Below are 23,077 nucleotides of genomic sequence, written 5' to 3'. Positions count from 1 at the left end.
GTCACCAGATGTCTTGAGTACTAAGGAGGTGTTTACAATTAACTGTACTTTGTACCCTGAACCCTGATGTCCTTGAAAGGGGGAGGTCTTTTTGCTCCGCTTTGCTTTTTGGTTATATAAAGGCTGTGAGTAATAAAACCTGGTGTCTGCAGTGTTGACCCAGAACCTCCCGAAGCTATCCTGTGTCTCTGTTCTTTTCTTCATCTATGCCTGTATTTCATAGCTATCGTTTCCCAATTCCACATTCCCTCCTTCAGAACCCACTCAACAGGTCCAGTGGGACTCGACAGTGGAACATCCGTACTACTCTCTCCAAGGCTCAAGGAACATCAAAGAAGAGGTTGTAGAAAGGGTGTAAGAGATGGAAGACGAGGGGAAGGTATTGGTTAAGCGGTGGTGCTCATGGCTGGCCGCCGCCCGTGGGGGCCATGCGGATGAAAGAGAGCACTGGATGTATTGATGACGGAAGAATCTCGAGCCATGGTTACCATTTTAGAGCTTTATTGGGAGAGAGAGAGAGAGACAGAGACAGACAGACAGACAGACAGACAGACAGACACACACACACACACACACACACACATACACACACACACACAGAGGACCTTGTGCGGAGGGAAGAGAATACCAAAGGAGAGAGTGTGGAAAAGAGAGGGCAGGCCCGCTTTTTAGGCTGGACCACTGCTGCAGGCTGGTGACGTATTTAAGGACATAATCCTTACAGAAGGACTGTGAAATACTGTCTTCTGGACATGATTCGGCCACTGCACTCAGGGACTCATAGCAGCTACCATTGCCTCCTCACACAGGCTGCATAAGATTGGGCTTGTCAACATTTATTCATGGGAGAGGAAGCAGCTCTTGGAGCCCTGCTCCTCCTTGGAAGCTGTTGGCATTTAAAGGCTACTGGGGGAGGAGGATTGATTCTTCAGTGGTGTAGATATTGAGAACAGATGAGTTTCCCATGTTCCAGTGAATAGCACCACGCCTCTGCCCATGAGGTCAGTCCTGGTTAAACTTTGTAGGTTATAAAACAAAATCAAAACAGAAAAATAGAGTGAGAACTTGTAAGGAGAAGGGGAGGAAGCAGGATAAACAGGATGGGGTATGAGAGAGTTATCAGAATGTATTATGTATGAAATTGTCAGATAATAAGTGAAATAAAAAGTTGAAGTAGATGAGGAGATGCAGACTTCAATGGAACTTTCAAGTCTATTGAGTTCATCAGGATTGTACAATGGAGCATTTTTAGCCCAGAAGTAGAGATGAGGAAAATACCGCAGGGTAAAGCCACAGGGCCACTGCCACAAAAGGCACATGTGATTGCTGTGTCCTTTACCACCTGACCCCTCAAAGCTCATCCACATACCTGCAGCTTTGGCATTGATAAAATTCAGACTCATCCCCTTCCTCTACTGAGGCAGCATCTACTTTTTAATCCAGATCGTTGGATGATGAGCATGGGCATAAAAGCCTTATATTCTCGTGAGCTCAACCTACTCCTCTTTAGAGCTGCTTTGCACATGATTGTTCATTTCATGACGCCTCTGAGGGTGGGAACCAGTGTTAAAGATAATGACATATTTGGGAAAAGCTTACTTATTAAGGGGCTCATATTCCTTAATTCTTAGCTTTACAAAGAGACTATTTTACAGTTGTATATTTTAAATAAATATAATATTGCACTTTACATGGTTAACTGTTTTCTCTCCCGGGTCACTAGTGAATGTGATGTATTTGCAGCAGCATCAGGAACCAGATGATGTCACATGTAGGAAATGAAATGTATGATCGAAGAATTGTTGGCAAGTTAGAAACCTCTGACATCCTTCTCTAATGTGAAGATAAAACTGTTTGAAATTAATACATTATTTGTATGCAAAATGGGGCAGCTGGGGCTGCTGAAAACAGTTTATTCTCTTTCAATCCTGTTTACTCTCATAATATACTGAGCAAACTCTTTTCGGTAGATAGTGCCAAAGTAAACTTTTGCTTAGTTGGTGTCTGATTTTCATGATTCTCTGAATTAATAAGGTTTATTAAGTTCCAAATAGATACACAGCCTTGTGCATAGTTGGCACCAGATTTAATTGTGTCCACAACTAGGTTCTCAGCAATCAACTGAGATGTGTTGCTTTAGGTACCCAATTCTTGATAGGATGCCATTGATGTTTGTTAATAGCATCATGTCTCAATCACTCTAAACCATTTGGGGCCTAACTTAATATCTGTTGCACAGCCACACATTTGTAGAACTTGACTGAGAACCTCTTTTCTCTCGTGTCTTCACCTACAACTGTGTATTGATCAGAATGTTTCATCATCTCTCTGTAGAAGATCAAATAAGGTCCCCATATCAGTACCTAACATCTATAGTTTGTAAATGCTGGATAATAGGGAAAAAAGTCTTTGCCTATGTGATTAATAAATTTCCCATGAGAAGATTATACCAGATTATCCCAGTGGGCTTTAAATGCAATCACCAGGGACCTGAAAAAAGGCAGAACAGGAGGCACTGGGACCCTGGAGACAGGTTGGGGCGACTCAGTCACAAGATAAAGAGTGTTGGCATCCGGGAGCTAGAAGGCCCACTGAAGAAATCATTCCTCAGTGACCACAGAGGAAGCACAGACATGCCACACCCTAGTGTCAGATTTCTCACCTCCAAACCTGCCAGAGGATCCATTTCTGCTTGAAATAACCAAGTTTGTGATACTTTGATACAAAAGGTCTGGAGAGTGCGCCTGAGCGCGCCTCTGCTTCCCCTGACATTGGAGCTGGGTTTGCAGCTGTGGTGGACAGGACAAAGCAGCTGTGATTTTAGCCGTTTGAATTCTTCTTTTCCACTGGAGGAGAAGACAGCACCGGAAGAAGGAAGGCCGTGATGAGGGAACACAGTACGGTCCACACTAAGCTCTTTGGACTAAGCCAGGATATTGCGTTTTCCCCAGGCTACAGTTTCCAGAGACCCCTGCCCTGTCCCCTATGGTGGTATTCTATTTGTACTGAAATGTGATTTTAATTGTATATTAATAAATAAAGTTGCCTGGGGGTCAGAGCTATTAGAGCCATAGAAAGAGCATGGCAGCGGCACATGCCTTTAATCCCATAGATCTCTGTGTGTTCAGGGATACAGCCAGCATAGGAGACATATGCCTTTAAGACCTGGAGGGCTGTACTTACAGGCAGTGACGAGGTAGTTATGTGTTTGGGTTTATAACCAATGAGAAGGCAGAACAGAAAGACTATTTAAAAACATACACACAGGAAGTAGCTCTCTTTCGGAGAGCTATGACCACCGCAGGAGGAAGGGTAAGAATTTAGCTCTGAGCTCTGACCTCTTGGCTTTCTCTTTTACATTGGTTCTGTGTTTCTTATTTAATAAGATGGCTGATTACATCAACAGTCCCCCCAGAAACAGATACCTTGGAAATTGAAAGTGGGAGGCACTGGGTGAGAAAATAAAGGACAGGAGGAAGGGAGGACTCTTTCTGCTCCGGGTGATATGTCTGGTAGCAGCAACTGTGACATGGTCAATCGCAAGCTCCTGTGCAGGAAGTGTGTTCCCAGAGGCGGGTGAAGGACCAACCTGCCCTTTAGTCTCACTAGCTCAGCCTTCCTGTCTTCTGGTGTTAGTGGGAGGTTGATGGTAATTCAGACTCTTGGGATTCAGCATTGTGAGCAGAAGGAGTTGGATTCCCCAGCTTCCTGACCAGCTCTGGTGCAAAGGGTCCTTCAGTAGCAAAGGCTTCAGCAGACTGCAGGGCACCGACTCCCTGAAATACTTTTCCTTGCGTGTCTCCAATATGCAGGGCAGGCATGGGGTGACTTCCCTAAGTTCCCAATCACTTTCAATTCCTGCAGGCTTTCTTACATTTTTTTGTGACCATTTCTTGCATAAAACTCCTTTTGAAATAATTTACACCAGATCCCGACTTCCCTTGCAAACAGCCTTTCAGGCATGGATTGGTTATTTTATTTTCCCACAAGTGTCTACCACCATGTTTAAAAGCAGTTTCTTGAAAACTATCTGGCACATCATGTCTTTCCATTAAGGATTTAAACTAAATCTGGTTAACCTTCAAGTAACTATTCATACATTTTTCCATTTTTATTCACTTATATATTCATGCACAAACTCTTTTCTATTTCCATTAGTCATTTCCCAACCCATTCACAGATACTTACTGAATACATTTTTGAAGTTCAGGAGTGAAGGAAACAAGGAAGAAAAGTGATAGACAGAGGTTCAAATCAAAGTTATCCAGATGCTTTCCGGCACCTACTTATTTATTTTGTAGCTTAGTTCACTCTTTGAGAGTCGTTTCTTCTTAGCATAATTTGGGGACGATCTAGCTGGAATAGTATACAGAAATTGCTGATACTAACTCAGGAAATTAGAAGTTGGACTATTCCAAGTCATTGATCACCATTGGGTCAATTAAATCTAAAAATTAGTATCTGGTTTTAATGCCAAACATTTAAAATTAATCTCATCAAAACAAACCCTATAAAAGTTCAGTATTATAAGATCACGTTGAAGATGAATGGTGGCATTTGGGAGTGGGGGTTGCCATTTACTTCTTTTATTTTTTTCTTTTCTTTTTTTTTTGCCATTTACTTCTTAAATTCACACAAGCTAAACATACCTATTATTTGTACATTTGTTTTTATTATGGCAAGGTGATCCAAGATGAGATTATTTCAATTCTCTGAAAACTGGAATCTAGGAATAGTATCATCTAAAAAAAAAGAAAAGAAAACCCAACTCTAAGTAATTGTGGCTTTTAATAATAAAGACTGATACTGTTGTGGAGCAAGAGTGCCTGTAATTATAGGAAAGCCAACCTTTCATTCACATGACTATTTATTGACATTACTGTGTCACAGAAACAAAGGCATTTTTCTGAATGGGTGCTTGATGTGTGGTACTGTCAAGAGTTTCAACCCCTGCACAAAGTCATAGGAAAACTAACTTATGACATAAATAGATCTTGGTCATTTTATTTTCAAAACTTCTATTAGGGAAAGGTTTCTTTTCATAGATATAATCTGCCATGGCCTGCATTTTCTAATTTTCATTTGTTTGCCTGTTGGGCATGTGAAATGTCTCTAAGCATTTTTCACTGAGCAAAAGGAAATTGGTCCTGAAGATAATGGATTTAGCGTAGGGAAGTATTGGATTGACTGTCAGCCAATGTACAGATTGAACAATGTCCTAATATTTACTTTGGGGACATAAGGTTGTGGGGGGAACTCCTTCAAGTGGTCAGTCTCATGGTGAGAAGTTAGTGTTGTAAATATGAGCCCAGGCTAGAATGGGGAAATGCTTCTCACTGGGATTATTTGTGAGTTGGTACAGGACATATAGCTGGGAGCCGTGAATGCCCTCATGGCACAGAGAATCAGAAAGCTATGCATTGTGAGTCCATGGTGAGAGGTATTCTTTCCACTGTTTTCTCCTTCTGTCTGTCATAAACAAATACTAAGGAGATAAGGACAGGGTGCCCTGTCGGATGCTTTTGATTGTGTGGTAAAGGACAAGACGAGTGTGGCATATGGGAGCAAATGTTATCACTAGACAGGGTGGTCATACTTCCAAGGGCTGTGGTCTCTGAAGGCATCACACACTCTGGAAATCTCCACAGCTGGTCAGCCAAACTCTAGAGCTTCAGCCAGAGGAGGCTGACGTCACTGAAATAGTCTCCTTTATAAAGACTGCCTTTCCTTTAAGTCACACAAACCAAACGACACTGGACTCAATATCATCTTTCGCCTCTGCATTTACAGTATGACGTAGAGGATGCACATACAGTTGAGAATACGTCCCAGGTTTCTGCTTCTTTCTCATTAGCTTTGTGACTTTGGGTAGTTAAAAATCTGAAACTTCAAGTACTGCTGGGAAATGTAAAAGGATCCAATCTTCCTAACAGTTCCTACAGTGACTTACCTTTTGGTTTTAATTACAACACTAAACATATATGCTGAATATTATTTTTTTAAACTCAGTTCAGATTATAAACATTAGCTGAGTATTCTGAGTAACAGTGGTAAAAAGACATATGGTTTATACTTATTTCTTTTTAGATTTTTCTATAGTGTTTAAATCTATTACAGAATACTAAAATCTGTCAAATCAGAATCTGATAAGACAGTGTTTCTCCCTCATCCAATGACTGAAGGAACCGGACCCAGAGATCCACGGCCAGGCCCCAGGTAGAGCTCCAGGAGTCCAATTGGCGAGAAAGAGGAGGGTTTGTATGAGCAAGAATTGTTGGAAAAAGCACAGGGACAAATAGTCAAACGAATGGAAACACATGAACTATGAACCAATAGCTGAGGAGCGCCCAACTGGATCAGGCCCTCTGGATAAGTGAGACAGTTGATTGGCTTGATCTGTTTGGGAGGCACCCAGGCAGTGGACTGGGACCTGTCCTCAGTGCATGTGCTGGCTGTTTGGAACCTGGGGCTTATACAGGGACACTTGGCTCAGCCTGGGAGGAGGGGACTGGACCTGCCTGGACTGAATCTACCAAGTTGAACTCAATCAGGGGAGTCTTTGCCATGGAGGAGATGGGAATGGGGGGTAGGTTGGGGGGGGTGGATGGGAGGGGGGAGAACAAGGGAATCTGTGGCTGATATGTAAAATTAAATTAAATTAAATTATAAAATAAAATTTTAAAAAAGAGGAAAAAAAAGAGACAGTGCTTCTCAACCTGTGGATCACCACCCCTTGGGGTCAAACTACCCTTTCCCAGGGGTTACCTAAGAACGTTGGAAAACACAGACATTTACATAACGATTCATCACAGTAGCAAAATTATAGTTACAAAGTAGCAAGGAAAAATGATTTTATGACTGGGGTCACGCAACCACAAGGAGCTGTATTAAAGGGTTGCAGCGTTAGGAAGGTTGAGAGCCTCTGTGTTCAGAGGAAGCCTGGGATCTCAGTTTGCTGCCATGGCTGCTGCTGTAGCCGCAGGGATGTATCCTCTGTTATACACCTTGAGTATAATCGAGAATGGCTGGATAAAAGAGAGGGAATGAAAAACTCAGTTCCTGGGCCATTTTGGAAAGAAAGTTGGCAACGGAAATGACCATATAACTGATGAGGACGTGCTGTTTAGTGGGTGACACAGTTAGAGCCTGATCCTTTTTTTTTTCCGTGCTTAAGGGGGGAAAAAAGCCCAGGACATCGAATTTCTCCAACAATTTGGAATTTTATTCCATCCATGTACATGCATAGTAACAACATTTGTTGAGAAATTATTTCTATCAGAAGTAGAACATTATCTTTGTGATCACCAGGTGCAGTATTGCTACTCTTATATTTAAATAGATCTTATATATGAATTAAATTCATACTTGCAGCATCGAGTTTAGGGTTTCATTTTAGACTGTGCCTTTCAAAAGATAAAACTGATTAATACTACTCCATTACTTACAATACTGCTTCCAGTAATTTTGTTCATCCTTTATAAAGTATTGCATTTAACAGCAAAGGTTTAAAAATTGAGACAGGGCTGCATCAGCGAAAGAAAATACAAGTACTATACAAGAAAGAAAAATGCCATCTTCATTGAACATACATGTTTAAGTTTGAGAAAATGGACAGAAATATACGGCTACATACGAATGCAAAGCCTAGTGACAAAGAGACTGTATTTGCTAAAATATAAAGTGCACATGGAGCCTGATTATCCAAGAATTAAAATCTTAAGGCGAACTTACAGCATGTGTATTTAGAACATGTTTGCAGGTTATATTTTAGCATATACGTATATCTGCAACAGCATATAAGAAAAAATCAGGATACACAAGTGCTTTTGAAGCTATTTCTAAAATGCTTTTCTGTATTGTTTGTGACTATTTTCTTTAAAAGCTACTATACAGTGCAAACCATATGTGCTACACAATAACTATACAATAACATTACAAATGACTTTAATATAAAGTTTTTAAATAAAAAATAACATAACCACAGCTATGAATACTGCTGGTAAAATAAATTAATTTTTTTGAAAATGGCACCAATAATACACTTTACTAATATGGTCTGTAATGAAATTACACCTTAAGTCTTCCACTCAGCCATCATGAATGTCTCTTGATTGCCAGATGTAATTCAAACAGCTGCTTTGTTTTCTGGACTGTTGAGAAGAACATACTAAACACTGGTACCAAAGGTGACTGCTTTCTTTATTGAACTCAGTTCATTTGACATGTTCTGCTGCATGTGATGAGCAATAAAACTTCTTGTGAGTTATAAAGTTTGAAAGGTTGTTGAACTGGATGTCGCATAGCCGGCAGTACTTCCCACTGCTGGGAGCCTGGGTGGAACCATTCACTCCTTTCGCTATACTAGACAACTGTTCTTCTGCCGAGGGAATTCCTGGGGAGACGTTCTCATTGGCAGCTAATGGGTTTTCAGAGATCCACGAGGGGGATTTGTGGTCCTCGTCGTGCTGGGCATTCTGGGAAATGTTCTCTTGCTGTGGGTTGGCCGGAGGCCTTTCATCTTGCTTCAGTCCACCATTCACTATGACCATGCCTCTGTTTTTGGGCAACAATGGCAGAGAATCTTTCTTGGGCACGGCACAGCCATTTGAGGAGGCCTGGCCTTTAGGAGACTCATTTTCTGCGTTTGTGCTTTGTTCTACGTCGGTGTTGTGGATGACGAGAGAACCGGAGATATAATCGCTTGGCTTTATGCCATAGTATGGAGAAAGCTGGTCTGCTCCTTTCGTCTTCTTTATTGCTCCAGGGTAAAGGCATTGGGGAAGAAACAAATGTTTGTTTTCTTCTTTTGTAGCAATGAGCTGGGCGGCTTCGCTGAAGACTTTCAGACCTTGTAAAGTTGCTAAATGGGATGAAAACAAATTTCCGTTGGGAGAAGACTGCTTCGGATTCCCATTCTTCTCACATTTGATCATGTTTCTGTCAAAGCTGACGTCGGGGCTGTTCCGTTCGCTTTCTGGATTTGGAAACACTTTGCCATCAAGCTGACTCAGGTCGTTACGCTGATGCGCCGTGACAGGGCAGAAATTCTGCTTGTGGGCCAGGTAGTTCTCGACCTTATTGAAGCTGATTTTGCACACGGTGCACTCGTGGTAGTCTAGCAGCCTTTTGGGAGATGCAGTCGTCCGCTCAGACTGCGATAAACACTTTTTGCTGAGATCTATGGGTACGTCCATTTCCAAGCAGGAAACACTGGAGTGGGTCGTGTCACATTTGGGAACCGGAACACATTTGTTCATGGCCAATGAAGTTTCCAGGTGCTTTGAGACAATTCCTGGGAAGATGTCGCATCTCGGATGGTAGCATTCTCCTAGCCCTTCCGTGGGCTCTTGAGTGGAGCTACAAGGATTGCTGAGGTTGGCTACATCAAGAAATCTCTGCTGGACCAGGGGCGGCCTTTGCTCCTGCTCAGGTAGGCACATCTCGTACATCTTTCTTCGCTTGCGCGTGCGCATGGTTCTCTGCATGGCTGGCACTTTGTTGGAAGCAGACCTCTTGAGCGGAGGGTCATGGCGTGTTGCACAGTAATACTGTTTGTGGACCATGTACGTTTCGTGCCTGCTGAAGGTGATGTTACAAGCTTCACAGGTAGTCTTATTGGGGTCACTTTCCCCATCCACTAAGGGACCGTTGGGATTTTTCACATCAACTGGCTTCCCATTCATTTTGTCATCGTTGCTGTTGGAGGTGGACAGCTTTTTGGCTTGGGTGGAAAAGTCCTTCTCATGGCCTTTCCCATTTGGCCCAATCAAATCTAAAACGGTGGAAGAGTTGATGCAGGATGTTTGAAGAAGTGGAGTCTCTGGGTCTGAAGCGTGAGCAGCTGGGTTGAGGAGGTTAATGGAAGCCTGGCCGGTGTTGGGACTCACAGCTTCAGGCATCTTTTCTGAAACCCCCGGAAACTCGGGGGACTTGGCCATCTGCTGCCATCGGCTGCTGCAGTAGTGTTTTTTATGAACTAGATAGTTATCCAAATTATTGAATGTTATGTTACACTCAAAGCATGTAGCCCCTTTGGGCATCAGAGGGCTGTAAATTACGGGAGGGTAGCTGCTACTCCCGTGCCTCAGTCGCCGATGCACCAGCTCGGACATCTTGGCTAAGATCTCTGAAGCCTGAGGAACCATGGTGATATCTTGGGGGAAAGCGAACTGAGACAGGAAAGGTCCCACAGGGAAAGACGGCCCGATGTTGGGTTGCACTGGAGATGAAGCAAGTCTCGGGCTGGAGGGCTCAGACTTTATTTTTGTGTAAGAAAAGCTTTGTTTGTTTGCTGCAGGCTGGATCTCTGGTCTCTGGTTGGTGAGAAAGAGCTGGGTCTTTTTCTCACACTTGTCCAGTTCCGTGTCTGAGCTTGCGTCTTTAGTCTGCATGGCCTTCTGGGTCTGGGAGAGGTCGCTTCTGGCCAACAAGTCTGTGGCTGGCTGTAGGCTGTCTTCGGTTCCACTCGGAGAGTGCTCCATGTCGCCTTCTCTGGGCAGCTTGCCACTGGGGACATGGAGGTCCTGGTGCTGCAGCAGCTCCCGCTGAGTCTGGAAGCCAAAATGGCAGTGGTTGCATCGGAAGGCGGCTTGAGTGAGGTGGGAGAAAAGGTGTTGGTGGAAGTTGATCACGGAATCAGCAGTGTAGCTACAGACCGTGCATTTTAAACTCGCCCCCGGGGGCAGGAACTCTTCCATTTTCACTCCTGGAGAGACACACAAAGTGAGAAAGCTGAGAACCACACCTGTCTGCTTCCCAGTGATGGGAACCTTTGCTAGTGAGCTTGTGTCTTCAACCCAACAGACCCAGAAGTCCTTCAGATCCTCGTCTGTGATACTGACATTTTAGCGACATCTGTAACAGTAATTTCCTAAGTCTCTTTGTGAGTGTTATGGTATAGGTGGGCCAGCCTGATCTATATAATGAGTACCAGCACAGCCAAGGCTATGTAGAATGACCCTGCCTCAAATACAAATAAAATAAAATATTTAAGAATTAGAAAAATAAGCCGGGCGGTGGTGGCGCATGCCTTTAGTCCCAGCACTCAGGAGGCAGAGCCAGGTGGATCTCTGTGAGTTCGAGGCCAGCCTGGTCTACCAAGTGAGTTCCAGGAAAGGCGCAAAGCTACACAGAGAAACCCTGTCTCGAAAAACAAAAACAAAAACAAAAAAAAAAAAAAAAAAAAAAAAAAAAAAAAAAAAAAAAAAAAGAATTAGAAAAATATCTAAAAATGTTGAAATTTAATATAATTCTATACATTTTTAAATTATAAGAATGGGGATGCTATGAAATTAGGCTAACAATAGCTGGGATACATTTCAAGTATAGGTGGGAATAACTCCCAACTTGCTGTTTTTCTTAAGGAATCAAGAGTACTTTCATATGATAAAATTCAGTTAAGCTTTAACCACACATACTCTGGAAACTGAGAGATTTTTAATGGAATCTACCAAAATCGATTTAACCGCACAGCAACTCCTTTTTAAATGTACCTACTATTTCTTCCTTAGCACATGGAAAACAACATGATCAGTTTGATCCCCCCAAAGATGACTTGATATGTAAAAAAATGAAAATGAATGATATTAAACAAAGGGAATAGAAATAATGCTGTTTTGCTGAAGAGGAAAATGAATGTAATGATTTGGCTCACAGTTTAAACACTGCAGTAGATGCAGAGGAAATCATGGTCAAGTCCTTTAGCTAAAATGTGCTGCATCTAAACAGTAGATGGGAACATTGCTTGATCCAGTAAAATATTTATCTACCTACCTACCTACCTACCTAGCTACCCTCTCACCCATCCATCCATCCATCCATCCATCCATCCATCTGTCTTTCTGTCCATCTGTCCGTCCGTCCATCCATCCATCTATCTATCATCTATCTGCATATATAATAGATAAGATACATATACATATGTATGTATGTGTAGGAAGAGTAGAGTATCCCGCAGCCACTGCAGAAACATTAGAGGCCCTTACCACTGTGTGAGTTCAGGTGCATTTCTAGAGCTCGGGCATTGGAAAAGCTCTTGGTGCACTGTGGGAAGGGGCACAGGCTGGAAATCTGATGAGTATTATCTTCATTTTCTTCAGACACTGGAGCAGCTTCTCTTTGCCTCCCACTACAGTAGTACATCAAATGTGCTTGCAGGTTCCGCTCGCTCCGGTACCAGATGCCACAGGATTTGCAAGGGAATATATCCTCTGCAGCAAAACCAGAGACATATTAGCTGCTGTCTGGGGGAGTGGAATAAGGGTAAAGTCACATTGGCTTCCATCTTTCTCAGTCTGCTCCCAGGTGCTGAGTTGGGTAATTAAGCAATTGATGAATATGATCTTGAGTGTTTAGTAGATCAGGACCAGGTTCTTAAAAGAAATGGTACTCTCTAATTTGACTTCCCACAGAATGTTTAGAAAGTAATACTGTAGGAGATGCCAATATTATTTCATTTTATACTTATGGTTTAGAAAAAACATGCATTTATAATAGCAAATGAGAACTGGTTTATCTGATTAGTTAAACGGTATGAATGCAGTTGTTAGACTAAGATACCCTGAATGTCCATTTCTGACATCATTCATTAATTACAGCATGTCTAAAAGATGCCAAATTCTGTGTTGGGTTTGGTGTAAAACAAAAGGAAAGGACTTCTCGGGTTGAAGAGTTTACATTCTGAGTTGGTAGTGAGTGATTGGACGGCATCTTTACAGCTCTCTGATAGAGGAGCCTGAAAGATAATCTGGGACCTAGACAGTGGTACCCACTGGGCTTCTGGGGGGTGGAAGGGAGGGAGGAGCCAGTCAGATAGGCGGTTAGAGGGATGGTAATGCTGTTCCTTAGATCTGATGTGGAAGGTGAGATGAACTTATTCAGGTGGAGATAAGATTTTCTGTCATTTGATGAGTCACAGTGCAGAGGAAGCCACAGGAGCTTGGGAGGACCTGGCTGAAGGCTGAACGGTCGGTCCTGTGGGACTACTGTTGAGGCAAAGGGCAGGACAGATTATGAAACATCTTGCAGACTCTTTGGAGAGGCTTTCCTTTGGTCTCAGTGATGGAATCAGAGCCTAACACAAGAGCAGAGTGGTTTTGAAGGTAGTAAATGCCGAAGAAATATTCTTGAATGGTAGGAGGGAGGCGCAATGATTTAAGTGAAATATAATGAGGCTTGAATGACAGCCTCAGTGATATTGAGTTTAAGAAGTCATGCTGTGGTGTGTGATTTCCACATCACTGACAGAAAATTTCTTCAGATGTGTATTTTTCCTCCTCACATAGTTATAGTTGAGGAAAACATAGTTGACTACCTTGTATACGACCCTGTAAAGCAATGGTTCTCAACATTCCTAATGCTGTGACCCCTTAATACAGTTCCTCAGGTTGTGGTGAACCCCAACCACAAAATTATTTTCCTTGCTACTTCATAACCATAATTTTGATACTGTTATGAATCATAATGTAAATATTTTTAGAGATAGAGGTTTGTCAAGGGGCTTGTGACCCACAGGTTGAGAACCACTGGTATAAAGGGTTGCATTGAGATTGGAATCTAGTCTTAACCCTACTTCCATACTGTCTGGATGAAAAAGTGACAAAGAGATTGGGTTCTATGAGGGAAACAGAAATTTATAGATGACATAGATCAGTATTTTGCAGATTTAGGCAGTGTGGGATGATCCAGCCTAGTTCCTATATTATAGACACAGGGCTTTTGAATGCTATCCAAAGGGTTTTGGGAAACATAATGTCACATTAGACACATGGGATTTGGTGTTTCTGAGATAAGTACAGAGGGACATAGTTCTAAAACTCCTCAGAAAGAACTAGACTTATCATTAGTGAACAATGACTATATAGCTAATGGTAGAACAAAGGAAATGGCTCCATGGAACCATGATCAGAAATGAGAAGGAACTAACGATCAAATTCTAGTGGAGGGGAGATAAGATGATGTACCAATGTCTCTTTATTATTAACCCAGTCTTCCCAAGTTAAGTACATCTACACTGTTCAAGAGGCTGCAAAGTTAACACTTCAACAGAGTCATCAACTGATTGATTTCAGGATGCAAATGATAATCTGTGCTTATATTGGGTCATTTGAGATTAATTATTTCCTTGCTATCAAAAGTAAACAGGTATATTATATGTAATTAATATTACACATTTGAGCATCATAATTGAAAAAGTTTATTTGAAATCCTTTGAAATAAAATTATTTTTGCCTCAAATCCAAATTGGTCACAGTATTTCATAGTCCACGCAGTAAGAATCAAAGTAAAGAAAATAAAAAACTCTTCCATTAAATTAATCAAGTAAGAATTGATTAGGTTGAAAGTCCTTGGCCTATTGGTTGGTTGCATAGTGATTTCAGAATCACAGGTGAATTTTCTTTCATCATAATTATGGTTGGATGGTTTTATATTAACATGAAGATACTATTGCTGTCTAGATTTCTTTTCCCTTAGCAGTTTCAAAGATTTTCAAGACTATTTTAAGACTAGGAGCATTTAATTTTTATTACCAGCATTAGTATCATTCTTTTCTTGCACTGGGTTTGCCACCCTTTTAGTTTCCCACAGAGAGCTCAATAAAATCAGATCTCCCCAAAATCAGACTCTGAGATTCCTTGAGACATTGACTGTCTACCATATGAAGTACCACTTTATGTGTTCAAGGTATCCAAACTAGTTTAGCTTTCATCTTAGTAGAGTAGGACTCCCCAGGTAGAATTGTGACAGTGTATTTTAAAGTTCTCTGGGAAGTATTAAAAGCTTATATATTTTTTTCTTTCTTTCCCTTGTAACCAACAAATACTTTGTTTTGCCCAGGCTACCAGGCTTTCATCCATGCTATGAGGATAAAAACAAAAGCTCTGTGTACTTGTACTCATTTATTTGAGGCTAATAATTAATCTTGTTACTTTCAAATAGAATAATAATAATTGTATGTCAGAGCTTCACATCAACATAAGGCTATACATTCTACATCATTTGTGTATATAATAACATTTGATTTTTATATTTATATTCTTTTTTCCAAGTTTTTAAATTCCATGGTCTTTGACAACTTTTGATAGTGGAGAATCATCAATGAAAACCACTGGGTTGTCCTTGCTAAGTGCAGTTGAATATTATCCAACAAGTAGAGAATGACAGTTTTTAGTGGGGGTGACATTTAGGAATACAATCTGACATAATTGGATGTATACGATTTTTGTCCTGCATTCCCATATGAAGCAGACACGACACACACGCGCGCACACACACACACACACACACACACACACACACAGCCACACACTGAAGAAAATGTCTGTTCCCAGCTGCTTGTCAGTAAGCATTTTTTTTTCTCCCATAAATACCCATCACTCCCACAGAGCTGGGCTATAGCACTCAGCACTTACTATTGACAATAGCTGTAGGCAAAATAGAAGCCATGGCAGCTTGCTGAGGAAGCAGCTGAATTGAGTCCAGCAGGCGGGCCGGGTACATCCCTTCTGTGAGAGTCATCTGACTGGCAGCTTGTAGCCTTGAGTCAAAATCCACCACAAAGGCAATTAGCTCTTCACCCTCTGAGATGGCCTTCGTAGTGGTGCACCAAAGCTGACCCCCTGTTAAGAAGAGAGGAACAAGAGGAGAAAGAGTTGACATGGACCTCATGAGCTGGCTGTGTATTAGACTGATGTCAAAGCATCTTCTCAGGTTGCTTCCGTGAATTTACTGGGAGAGGAGCTTGATCATACTGCAGCTGTGTGTCTCAGCCAGGCTCTGTGGACAAATGTTCTTCTGGCATTAAGCAACGTTTTAAGTAACTAATAGTAGGAGAAAACTAGGGAAAATATAGATAGAATCTGAGGAGTTCTGTCCATGTCCTGCCTTCCAGGCTTCTGCCTGAATCATTAACCTGGTAGTACATTGGTAGAGTGCCTGAAAACCTGCATGGGAGGGACATGATTGCAAAAATTTGCTCCAGACAAGCTTTGGAAGTTACTATTTCATTAACTAATGGAAGAAGCATCTGTTTGTCTCCCCCTGCCTGCCTCCCACTTCCTCTCCCATCATCCCTCAGTCTTTCCACTTTCTCAGTTCTTATACACTTAGAGCATAGATAACCCAAATGCAAAACAAGCAAACAGCAGTTTATAAAATCGAGAGTGTTAAAGTGCAATTACGGGGAATCTGACCCTCCCTATGCATACTGCCATCTATGTACTTTCTACTTTGATGGGTGATCTTACACAATACCCTGCGATGTCCCTTTTTTATCTCCGTTTACCCTGATTGAACTTCCTGCAAAAGAGGATACACCAAAGATTCTTTTCAAAAAGGCTTATTTCAATAAAGATTTGTTTAAATGAAAGGAGCCTAGTCTTCAAACACTGAGATATACTCTGGGTCTGCGTTTCAAATGATCACGTGCGGTGCATTAAAAAGAAAAATTAACTATGCAAGTACATCTTCTAATGTATTGGAATGTGATAGCGAACACTCATTTATTTAACATGTTTAGACAGGCAAAGCACTTATATTTTGTTATCTCTACTCTCAGGCCTAGATACATATCCCACACAGTTATGTCTGCAATAATGTGGTGTACTTGATATTTTTTAAAGCACCCCCCCATGCTGTATGTACTGGAACGCTGTATATTGTACTCATTAACTAAGAAAAATTGTACCCATTTTGATAAGTCATATTGCTCTGCTTATCTTTCAGCATAACTGTCATTTCAAGTGCACTTCATTTTTTCCAGCCTCAGAGATCATGGTTTTTAAACAACTTGTACAAATCTCATGGAGATAAGAACAGTATATGACATGGCAGCCGAACCGAAGACTGAAGATGATGCTTTAGAAACGTCGTGGGCAATTAACCAAGATTTAAAGTAAGCAAACAGAACACAGCCCAGGAGGGCACGTGTCTGTGAAAGAAGAGAAGAAAGATTATAGTTCGCAAATTTATGACCAGTTTTAAATTAAAACACCACAGGGCAACATGTGCCCATCCCAACTACATTTTGATGCTAATATTTCTCAAAGCATACAGGTTTATGGTAGTTGAAATAAAACGGATTTATTTTGTTGTTGAAAAATTTTTTTTTTCCCTAAATCTCAGAAGCTAAAATTACATCATTAGAGAATGAGAGGGAGTTAGAAGTCCGCGAGGTGCTATCCCCCTGGGGCCATTCTTGCTCTGGGAACCTCTGCATTTAGATGCTCTGCCCTTTCTGATGTACACACATCTTACTGCTTATGGTGGTAGACAAGCTAATCGCTGTGTCTTATCTCTCCTCTGAAACACAGTTTATTAAGCCAGTCTGTGGCATAAGGGTGGAAATGGAAAAGCCAGCAATGCGGTTTGGGTTTATTTTGCAGCATGGTCACAGAGCCACTAGATTTCAAGTGTGGAGTTCACATTCTTGGTCAATCCAGCTCTGGTTTACCTTTCACAGAAGGAAAGGCAGGTTTGGTTTCAGCTCCGAGGAGAAAGCATCTACCAACAGCTAATCATGGTCACTGCAGTAACAACACAGGAAGATGACAACAAACCTATGCACAGTGTTCTGCCAAAACATCCAATCAATAAAGTAAAAATGAAAAATATTTGGTGCAAAATTCCCAACAAAAATATGGTTATCTACATTACTAAGTGCTGGTGGCCGTGTCAGAGGAACAGCTAATGGCAATTGACTTCAGGGGGTCGGTCCACCAGGGAACAAGACCCTGATGGGTAAATCTGGGCTAGAAAAGCCCCGAGACCACAGACTCCAGAGTGTCTGTTGCTTCTGCTGTGCCTTTACATGCTTGCCGCTGCCGTCTTCCTCTGGTATCTGGCATGGTGTGAATGGGTGTGGGGGGGATCACCACTGCCCTTAATGCAGTATGAACATCTCTTGGAAATATCCCAGTCTACCTGCATTTCTACCTGTGGATTATTATGAAGATGATTTCTTATTAAGCTGTACTGGCTAATTAATAATAATATTAGTTTAAATAGAGTTTAGATGATAAAAATAAAACAAGGACATGTCACACAGCTAGAACACATGAATTTCTATTGAGGAGCATATAGACTGTGGCCTAGGTTAATGATTAAGAATAGCAGTTGAGTTCCAGTAGCCCAGCTAGTTTACATTCTTCTAATCTTAATGTTGGGAGATGTGTTCATAGGTTTCAGGGTGCATCAAACCTGAAACAAAGCTTTGAAAATAACTTAAAGTTAGACTAAGATGTTTTTGTTAAATAACTTTGAAGTGAAAAACCCAAGAAGACAATCTGAAGTTTTAGAAAGGCACAGAGTTGAGTGAGGAACTCTTTAAGGTCAGGGAACAAGAACAAAGCAGCCTGATTATTATTAGCTGAAGTGCTTTCTTGCTAGGATTGATTGATGACCAAAGATGATGGTTAATTCCTTGTACCAATTTTTCCCCTCAATCTCCTGATATAGAAAACTATTGATGAGTGGGTATGCACCCTAAAGATTTAAAGTAGAGCTGAGTGATTTTCTTTCATATGTGAAAGTTTAGGTTTGTGATTCCTTTAAGATTCCTTATAAGATTACCTTTCAAGGTAATAAAGTGATTGATTCTTTCTTTGTAACTGCAAAACACAGCCTGCCTGTAAAAGAATACCTTGTTTGCCTAAACTGTTAATCTATAACAAGTTGCTTGGGTACAAATGCATGTGGGTTCTTGGGATAATCTATTTTTTACCTATAATATGTAAAATATTTAATCATGTTAAGAGAAATGGAAAACATGCTATTTTTTTTAACTTGTATTCATTGTAACCATCCACTTGAAAACCAGAATGTAACCACATTGTGATTTCTATGTTGCCTAAAAGATTTTGTTGGGGTAGATAAGCTATTAGTGGGAAAATACAGAAGAAGGAGAATAAGGTAAAATAAAGATAGAAGGAAATATCAAGAATGAAAGAATTAGGAGGAAAACATTAAGAGAGTTGAAAAGAAAAAAGAGAGACAGAAGAAACATTTTTGGATAGAGATAAGAAAAGAGAATACAGAATACAGAATCAGAATACATAAGAATAAAGAAAAGGTCTGAAGGAGACCATTGAATGAGTGTGTGAGTGTCTTTTTTCCTTAACTTCCTCAGATCAAAAGGTCACAGTACGCCAACTCCTGGATTCTCTTTGATCCCTGGGCTGCTGGAGGCTGGTCCCCCAGACAGCAAGAATGAAGCAACTTGATAGTTGTACACTTCTGCATTTTCAGATGTACCTGTGTTGTTTCATATTTTATCATTGCTACTACTTTGTTTCCATTTTGTGGTTGACTCAGAGTGTATTATTTGGAAGCCTGAATCAGACCGAACATATACCCTGTAGATTTGACAAGAAAGTTGGATAGGATTACATTCTTTAACTCATTCATTCATTCATTCATCACTTATTCAGTGTGGTGAAGTCTCTGCTATGTGTCAGGCTGGGCTGTGCACCATTATGCACAACTGCACAATCAGAATATCAACAAATCCATCAAAATGTGTGTCACACTATGGGTGCTGACCCTTCTTGAAGGAATTAGGCAAGCCACCCAACACAACATTTTCCTGGATCTGGAATAAGCAGATGTGAAATATCAAGTGTTTCAGGCAGGCTCATCATCAGTGAACTTGGAATGAGTATGGGAGCAAGTACGGAATGATGGAAGGCCCTGACTTTGGAACAAGCCTGGACTTGAGAGTCTGAGGGAAAAGGTGTGGACTAGGGGCACTTGTGGCCTGGAACCAACGTGTCTGTATGAAAAATAGAAAACTACATTTTTAAGAATTTTGTGTTGGTTTGATATTCTACTGCTAGCTGGAGGGTGGCCATGGTGAGGGTTACAGCATTTATCAGAGTTCCTCATAAAAGTCTTAAGTATAAAGTGAATTCAATTATATCTGCTTCGTGCTGGGGAGAGATACACATGTGTTTTAATGAATAAATACGTTATTAACAGATATTTTTCCCTCTGTGTAATTCAGAGAAAAATTTATAGGCAGGATATGCTGCATACAGCTGTTTAGAGGTTATTGCGCTAATTCAGTAGTTATAAATATAAATTATGAGGAAGAAAAGAGTCACATTGAAGAGACCCAGAAGAGACAGGGCTGGAGGGATAGCCTTAGAAGAGAAAGAAAGGAAGCCTTGAGATGACACCAAGGCTAATGGCCTTGGAACACAAATGGTGTCAGGGTAGGTTATGGCCCTACCCTAACAGGAAGCTGGATTAGTTACAGCTAGTCTTATAATTAGGTACATACAGCGATGGCGACACCACCAGACCGGTACAGGTCACAAGCGTTTGGGGGCTAGAGATGAAAAGTAGTTGGTGTACTTCATTTGCTTTAAATCTACCAATTACTCTATGAGGTGACAGTTCCCTCCTAGGGTAGAGAAAACTGAAGCTTAGCAAGGTTCACTTCCAAGAGATGTGTGTTTGGTCAGTGGCACAACCATGGTTTTGACTTTGGTCTTCCTGATTCGATAGTCCCATTGTGGACCAGAGGGGTGGGAAAAGAGAGGGGGAGGGGAATAGAGACAGACAGACAGACAGACAGAGATAGGAAGAGAGGGGGAGAGGGAGAGGGTACTTAATAAATTGTATTTTGAAAAGGCAAAGTTTCAGATCCTGGAAAAGCCTCTATGTGAATGGATGTAGGGGGCAGCTGTGACTTTGAAAAAAATATAAAGATGTTGCTGCAGGCCGCAGGAATACATCATAAGAACTCAGCTGGTTATGGCAAAGTTACTACTACCTGGAGGAACCAGGGAATTCCTCCAGAGGAAGCCAACTCCCAAGGAGTTTTTGGTGTTACTTGGCTTGTTATATATCAGCTGTCTTCTGTTATGAAAATCATACGTGCCTTCATAGTTTTCCCAATTGACTTTTCCCTAAGAAGGGCTAACAGTGTGGACTGATCACTCTCTGGACATACACATTCCAGGTATTTGGAGAACAGCCTCAGGAAAGGCTTTCTCTGTAGATAATCTGGAAAATTATCTCCCTTAGCCACTTTGAAGGACTACAGGAAACACCACCCAGGTGGGCGCCCAACTTCTGAGGATAACAATGATAACAGCCCACAGGCAAGTCTCCTGACTTAAATTCCACAAGGAGACGCCGCCTAGGGGGGCGCCCAACTTCTGAGGACTAACGGTGATAACAGCCCACATGCAAGTCTCCTGACTTAAGGTAAATTCCACATGGAGACACCACCTAGAGGTGGAAGTTAAGTAATAGCTTTACACAATTTAGCTGGACCCTCCCTTTGTATATCGGGACTTCCAGGGCACAGGGGGGAGAAGAGAAAAGAGAATGGAAGAACTAGATGGGTAAGAACTTGAGAGGAACAAACTTAGATGGGGAAGAACTAGACTGAAGGGCTAGAAGAGAGGACTAGAGGAACAAGATGGAAGATGAGGAAGAACCAGATGGGGAAGAACAAGATGAGGAAGAGCCAGATGAGAGAGGAGATGGGAGAGGAGCTGATAGGGGAAAGAACTAGATGGATGAGAACCTAGAAGGGACAGAACTACATGAAGGAATTCAGATAGAACCTAGAGGGGACAGTAGATAAATATAGAGAAATCGGGCAAGAAAGGAGCTAGACATGAGAGCAGAATAGAAGCTGTGTAGAGAGAGAACTATCATAGAATAATAAGGTATATGAACTAAGGAGTTTTGTGTACATAGATTCATTTCTTTTCATCAAAGATTAATTATCAGCTGGTTGTAGATTCTTCCCAGACCCTGGGAGGGGACTATCGAGGGGCTGGACCCCCATAGTCCCTGATAAGATATTTTATATTAAAGACATCTGAGACCAGATGATAGCTCATGCCAGCACTTAGGAAGCAGAGGCAGGTGGATCTTGGTGAGTTCCAGACCAATCTAGTCTACATAGTGATTTTCAGGCCAGTTAGAGCTACAGAGGTGTCTCAAAAATACAAGAAACAAATGAGGCATGAGAAGCCATTAGCACATTCTAAGTGACTGTGGATGCTCTTTGCATTGGTGAGGTAGCCTGCGGAGAGCACAGATAACATAGGACCAAAAAGTGAACCTGGAAATACTTAGAGACTGAGCAGAGGGGAGTGGTTAAGTCCCTGTCAACCACTATTTGTTGATTTGGTCTAATTGGATCCATTATTCTCATTTCTCACTGCTATGCCAAATTCAAGAGAAAAGAAATGCCATCAGAACAGGCAAAGCAGTGAAAACAGTGAACAAAGGCATCTGTGATTCAAGAAAGCAGCTAACTTCTTTCCAAAAAGAAGACGGAAGCTAAATATACCTGTGGGCTGTATCTTGACCAATTAGAACTTGAATTAGTCTCTAGCAATCAGCTATGGCTCGAGGAGGCAGGAGCAGTTTCCTACTTAATTGTTTTAGACTTGGCATATGCTGCCAATTCAGGTCTGCATCTGCATGCAATGCAGTTGTTGCATTCGCCCTGAAGCAAATTAGATGCATAAGATAGTGTTAAGTCATTTGAATATTTAACCTGGTGTTCAGTGTGAAGCAAAGTACTACCTTTGGTTTTACAACAGGAGCAGAACTATTATTTAAAACAATAGAAAACAGCAAGCACTGGTTAGGATGTAGGGACACTTGTAGATTTAGAAGTAATATAAAATTAAACAAGATAGGGATTCTTAAAAATTGAAAATATAATTATCTGAGATTTATAATTGCACTTATTCCCAAAAGATATTCCCCAAAGAGCTGAAGGTATGATCTTGAAGAGGCATTTGAATACACATGAATACATACCTCATAGCATAATAACATTGCCACAACAGCTCAAACATGAAGTCAACATAAGTACCCATCAACAAATGAATGGATAAGGAAACTGTGTCATAATGGACCATGGAATATTCTTGACTTAAAAGTCAAGTGAACTTTATTCTACAGTGTGATAAACTTTGAGGACAATATGCTAACTGAAAAAAGCCAGTTCCCAGAAACAAATACTGTCTGATTTTACAATAAGAGGAACACAAGCTTCTACTGATAAGAGGAAAGCAGGGAATGAAAATTAGTGTTTAGAAGGAATGTA

General features: G+C 41.2%; 1 protein-coding gene across 2 annotated transcripts in view; it reads right to left on the bottom strand.

Annotated features, from left to right (window-relative positions):
- Positions 1–6,861: 6,861 nt before the first annotated feature.
- Positions 6,862–23,077, bottom strand: part of Zfpm2 (zinc finger protein, FOG family member 2) — a 440,040-nt gene continuing 423,824 nt past the window's right edge. For both annotated transcript variants that reach the window (XM_028879292.2, XM_028879294.2), the window contains 3 exons: positions 15,411–15,617; positions 11,985–12,209; positions 6,862–10,705 (listed from right to left, as the gene is read on the bottom strand). In XM_028879292.2, the coding sequence (XP_028735125.1) occupies positions 8,214–10,705; positions 11,985–12,209; positions 15,411–15,617 (2,924 nt within the window). In that variant the 3' untranslated portion in view covers positions 6,862–8,213. The remainder of the gene's footprint in view (positions 10,706–11,984; positions 12,210–15,410; positions 15,618–23,077) is intronic.

The sequence above is a fragment of the Peromyscus leucopus genome, chromosome 20 (genome assembly GCF_004664715.2).
Source record: "Peromyscus leucopus breed LL Stock chromosome 20, UCI_PerLeu_2.1, whole genome shotgun sequence".
Classification (NCBI taxonomy): Eukaryota; Metazoa; Chordata; class Mammalia; order Rodentia; family Cricetidae; genus Peromyscus; species Peromyscus leucopus.
This window is presented reverse-complemented; position numbering and strand designations above follow the sequence as displayed.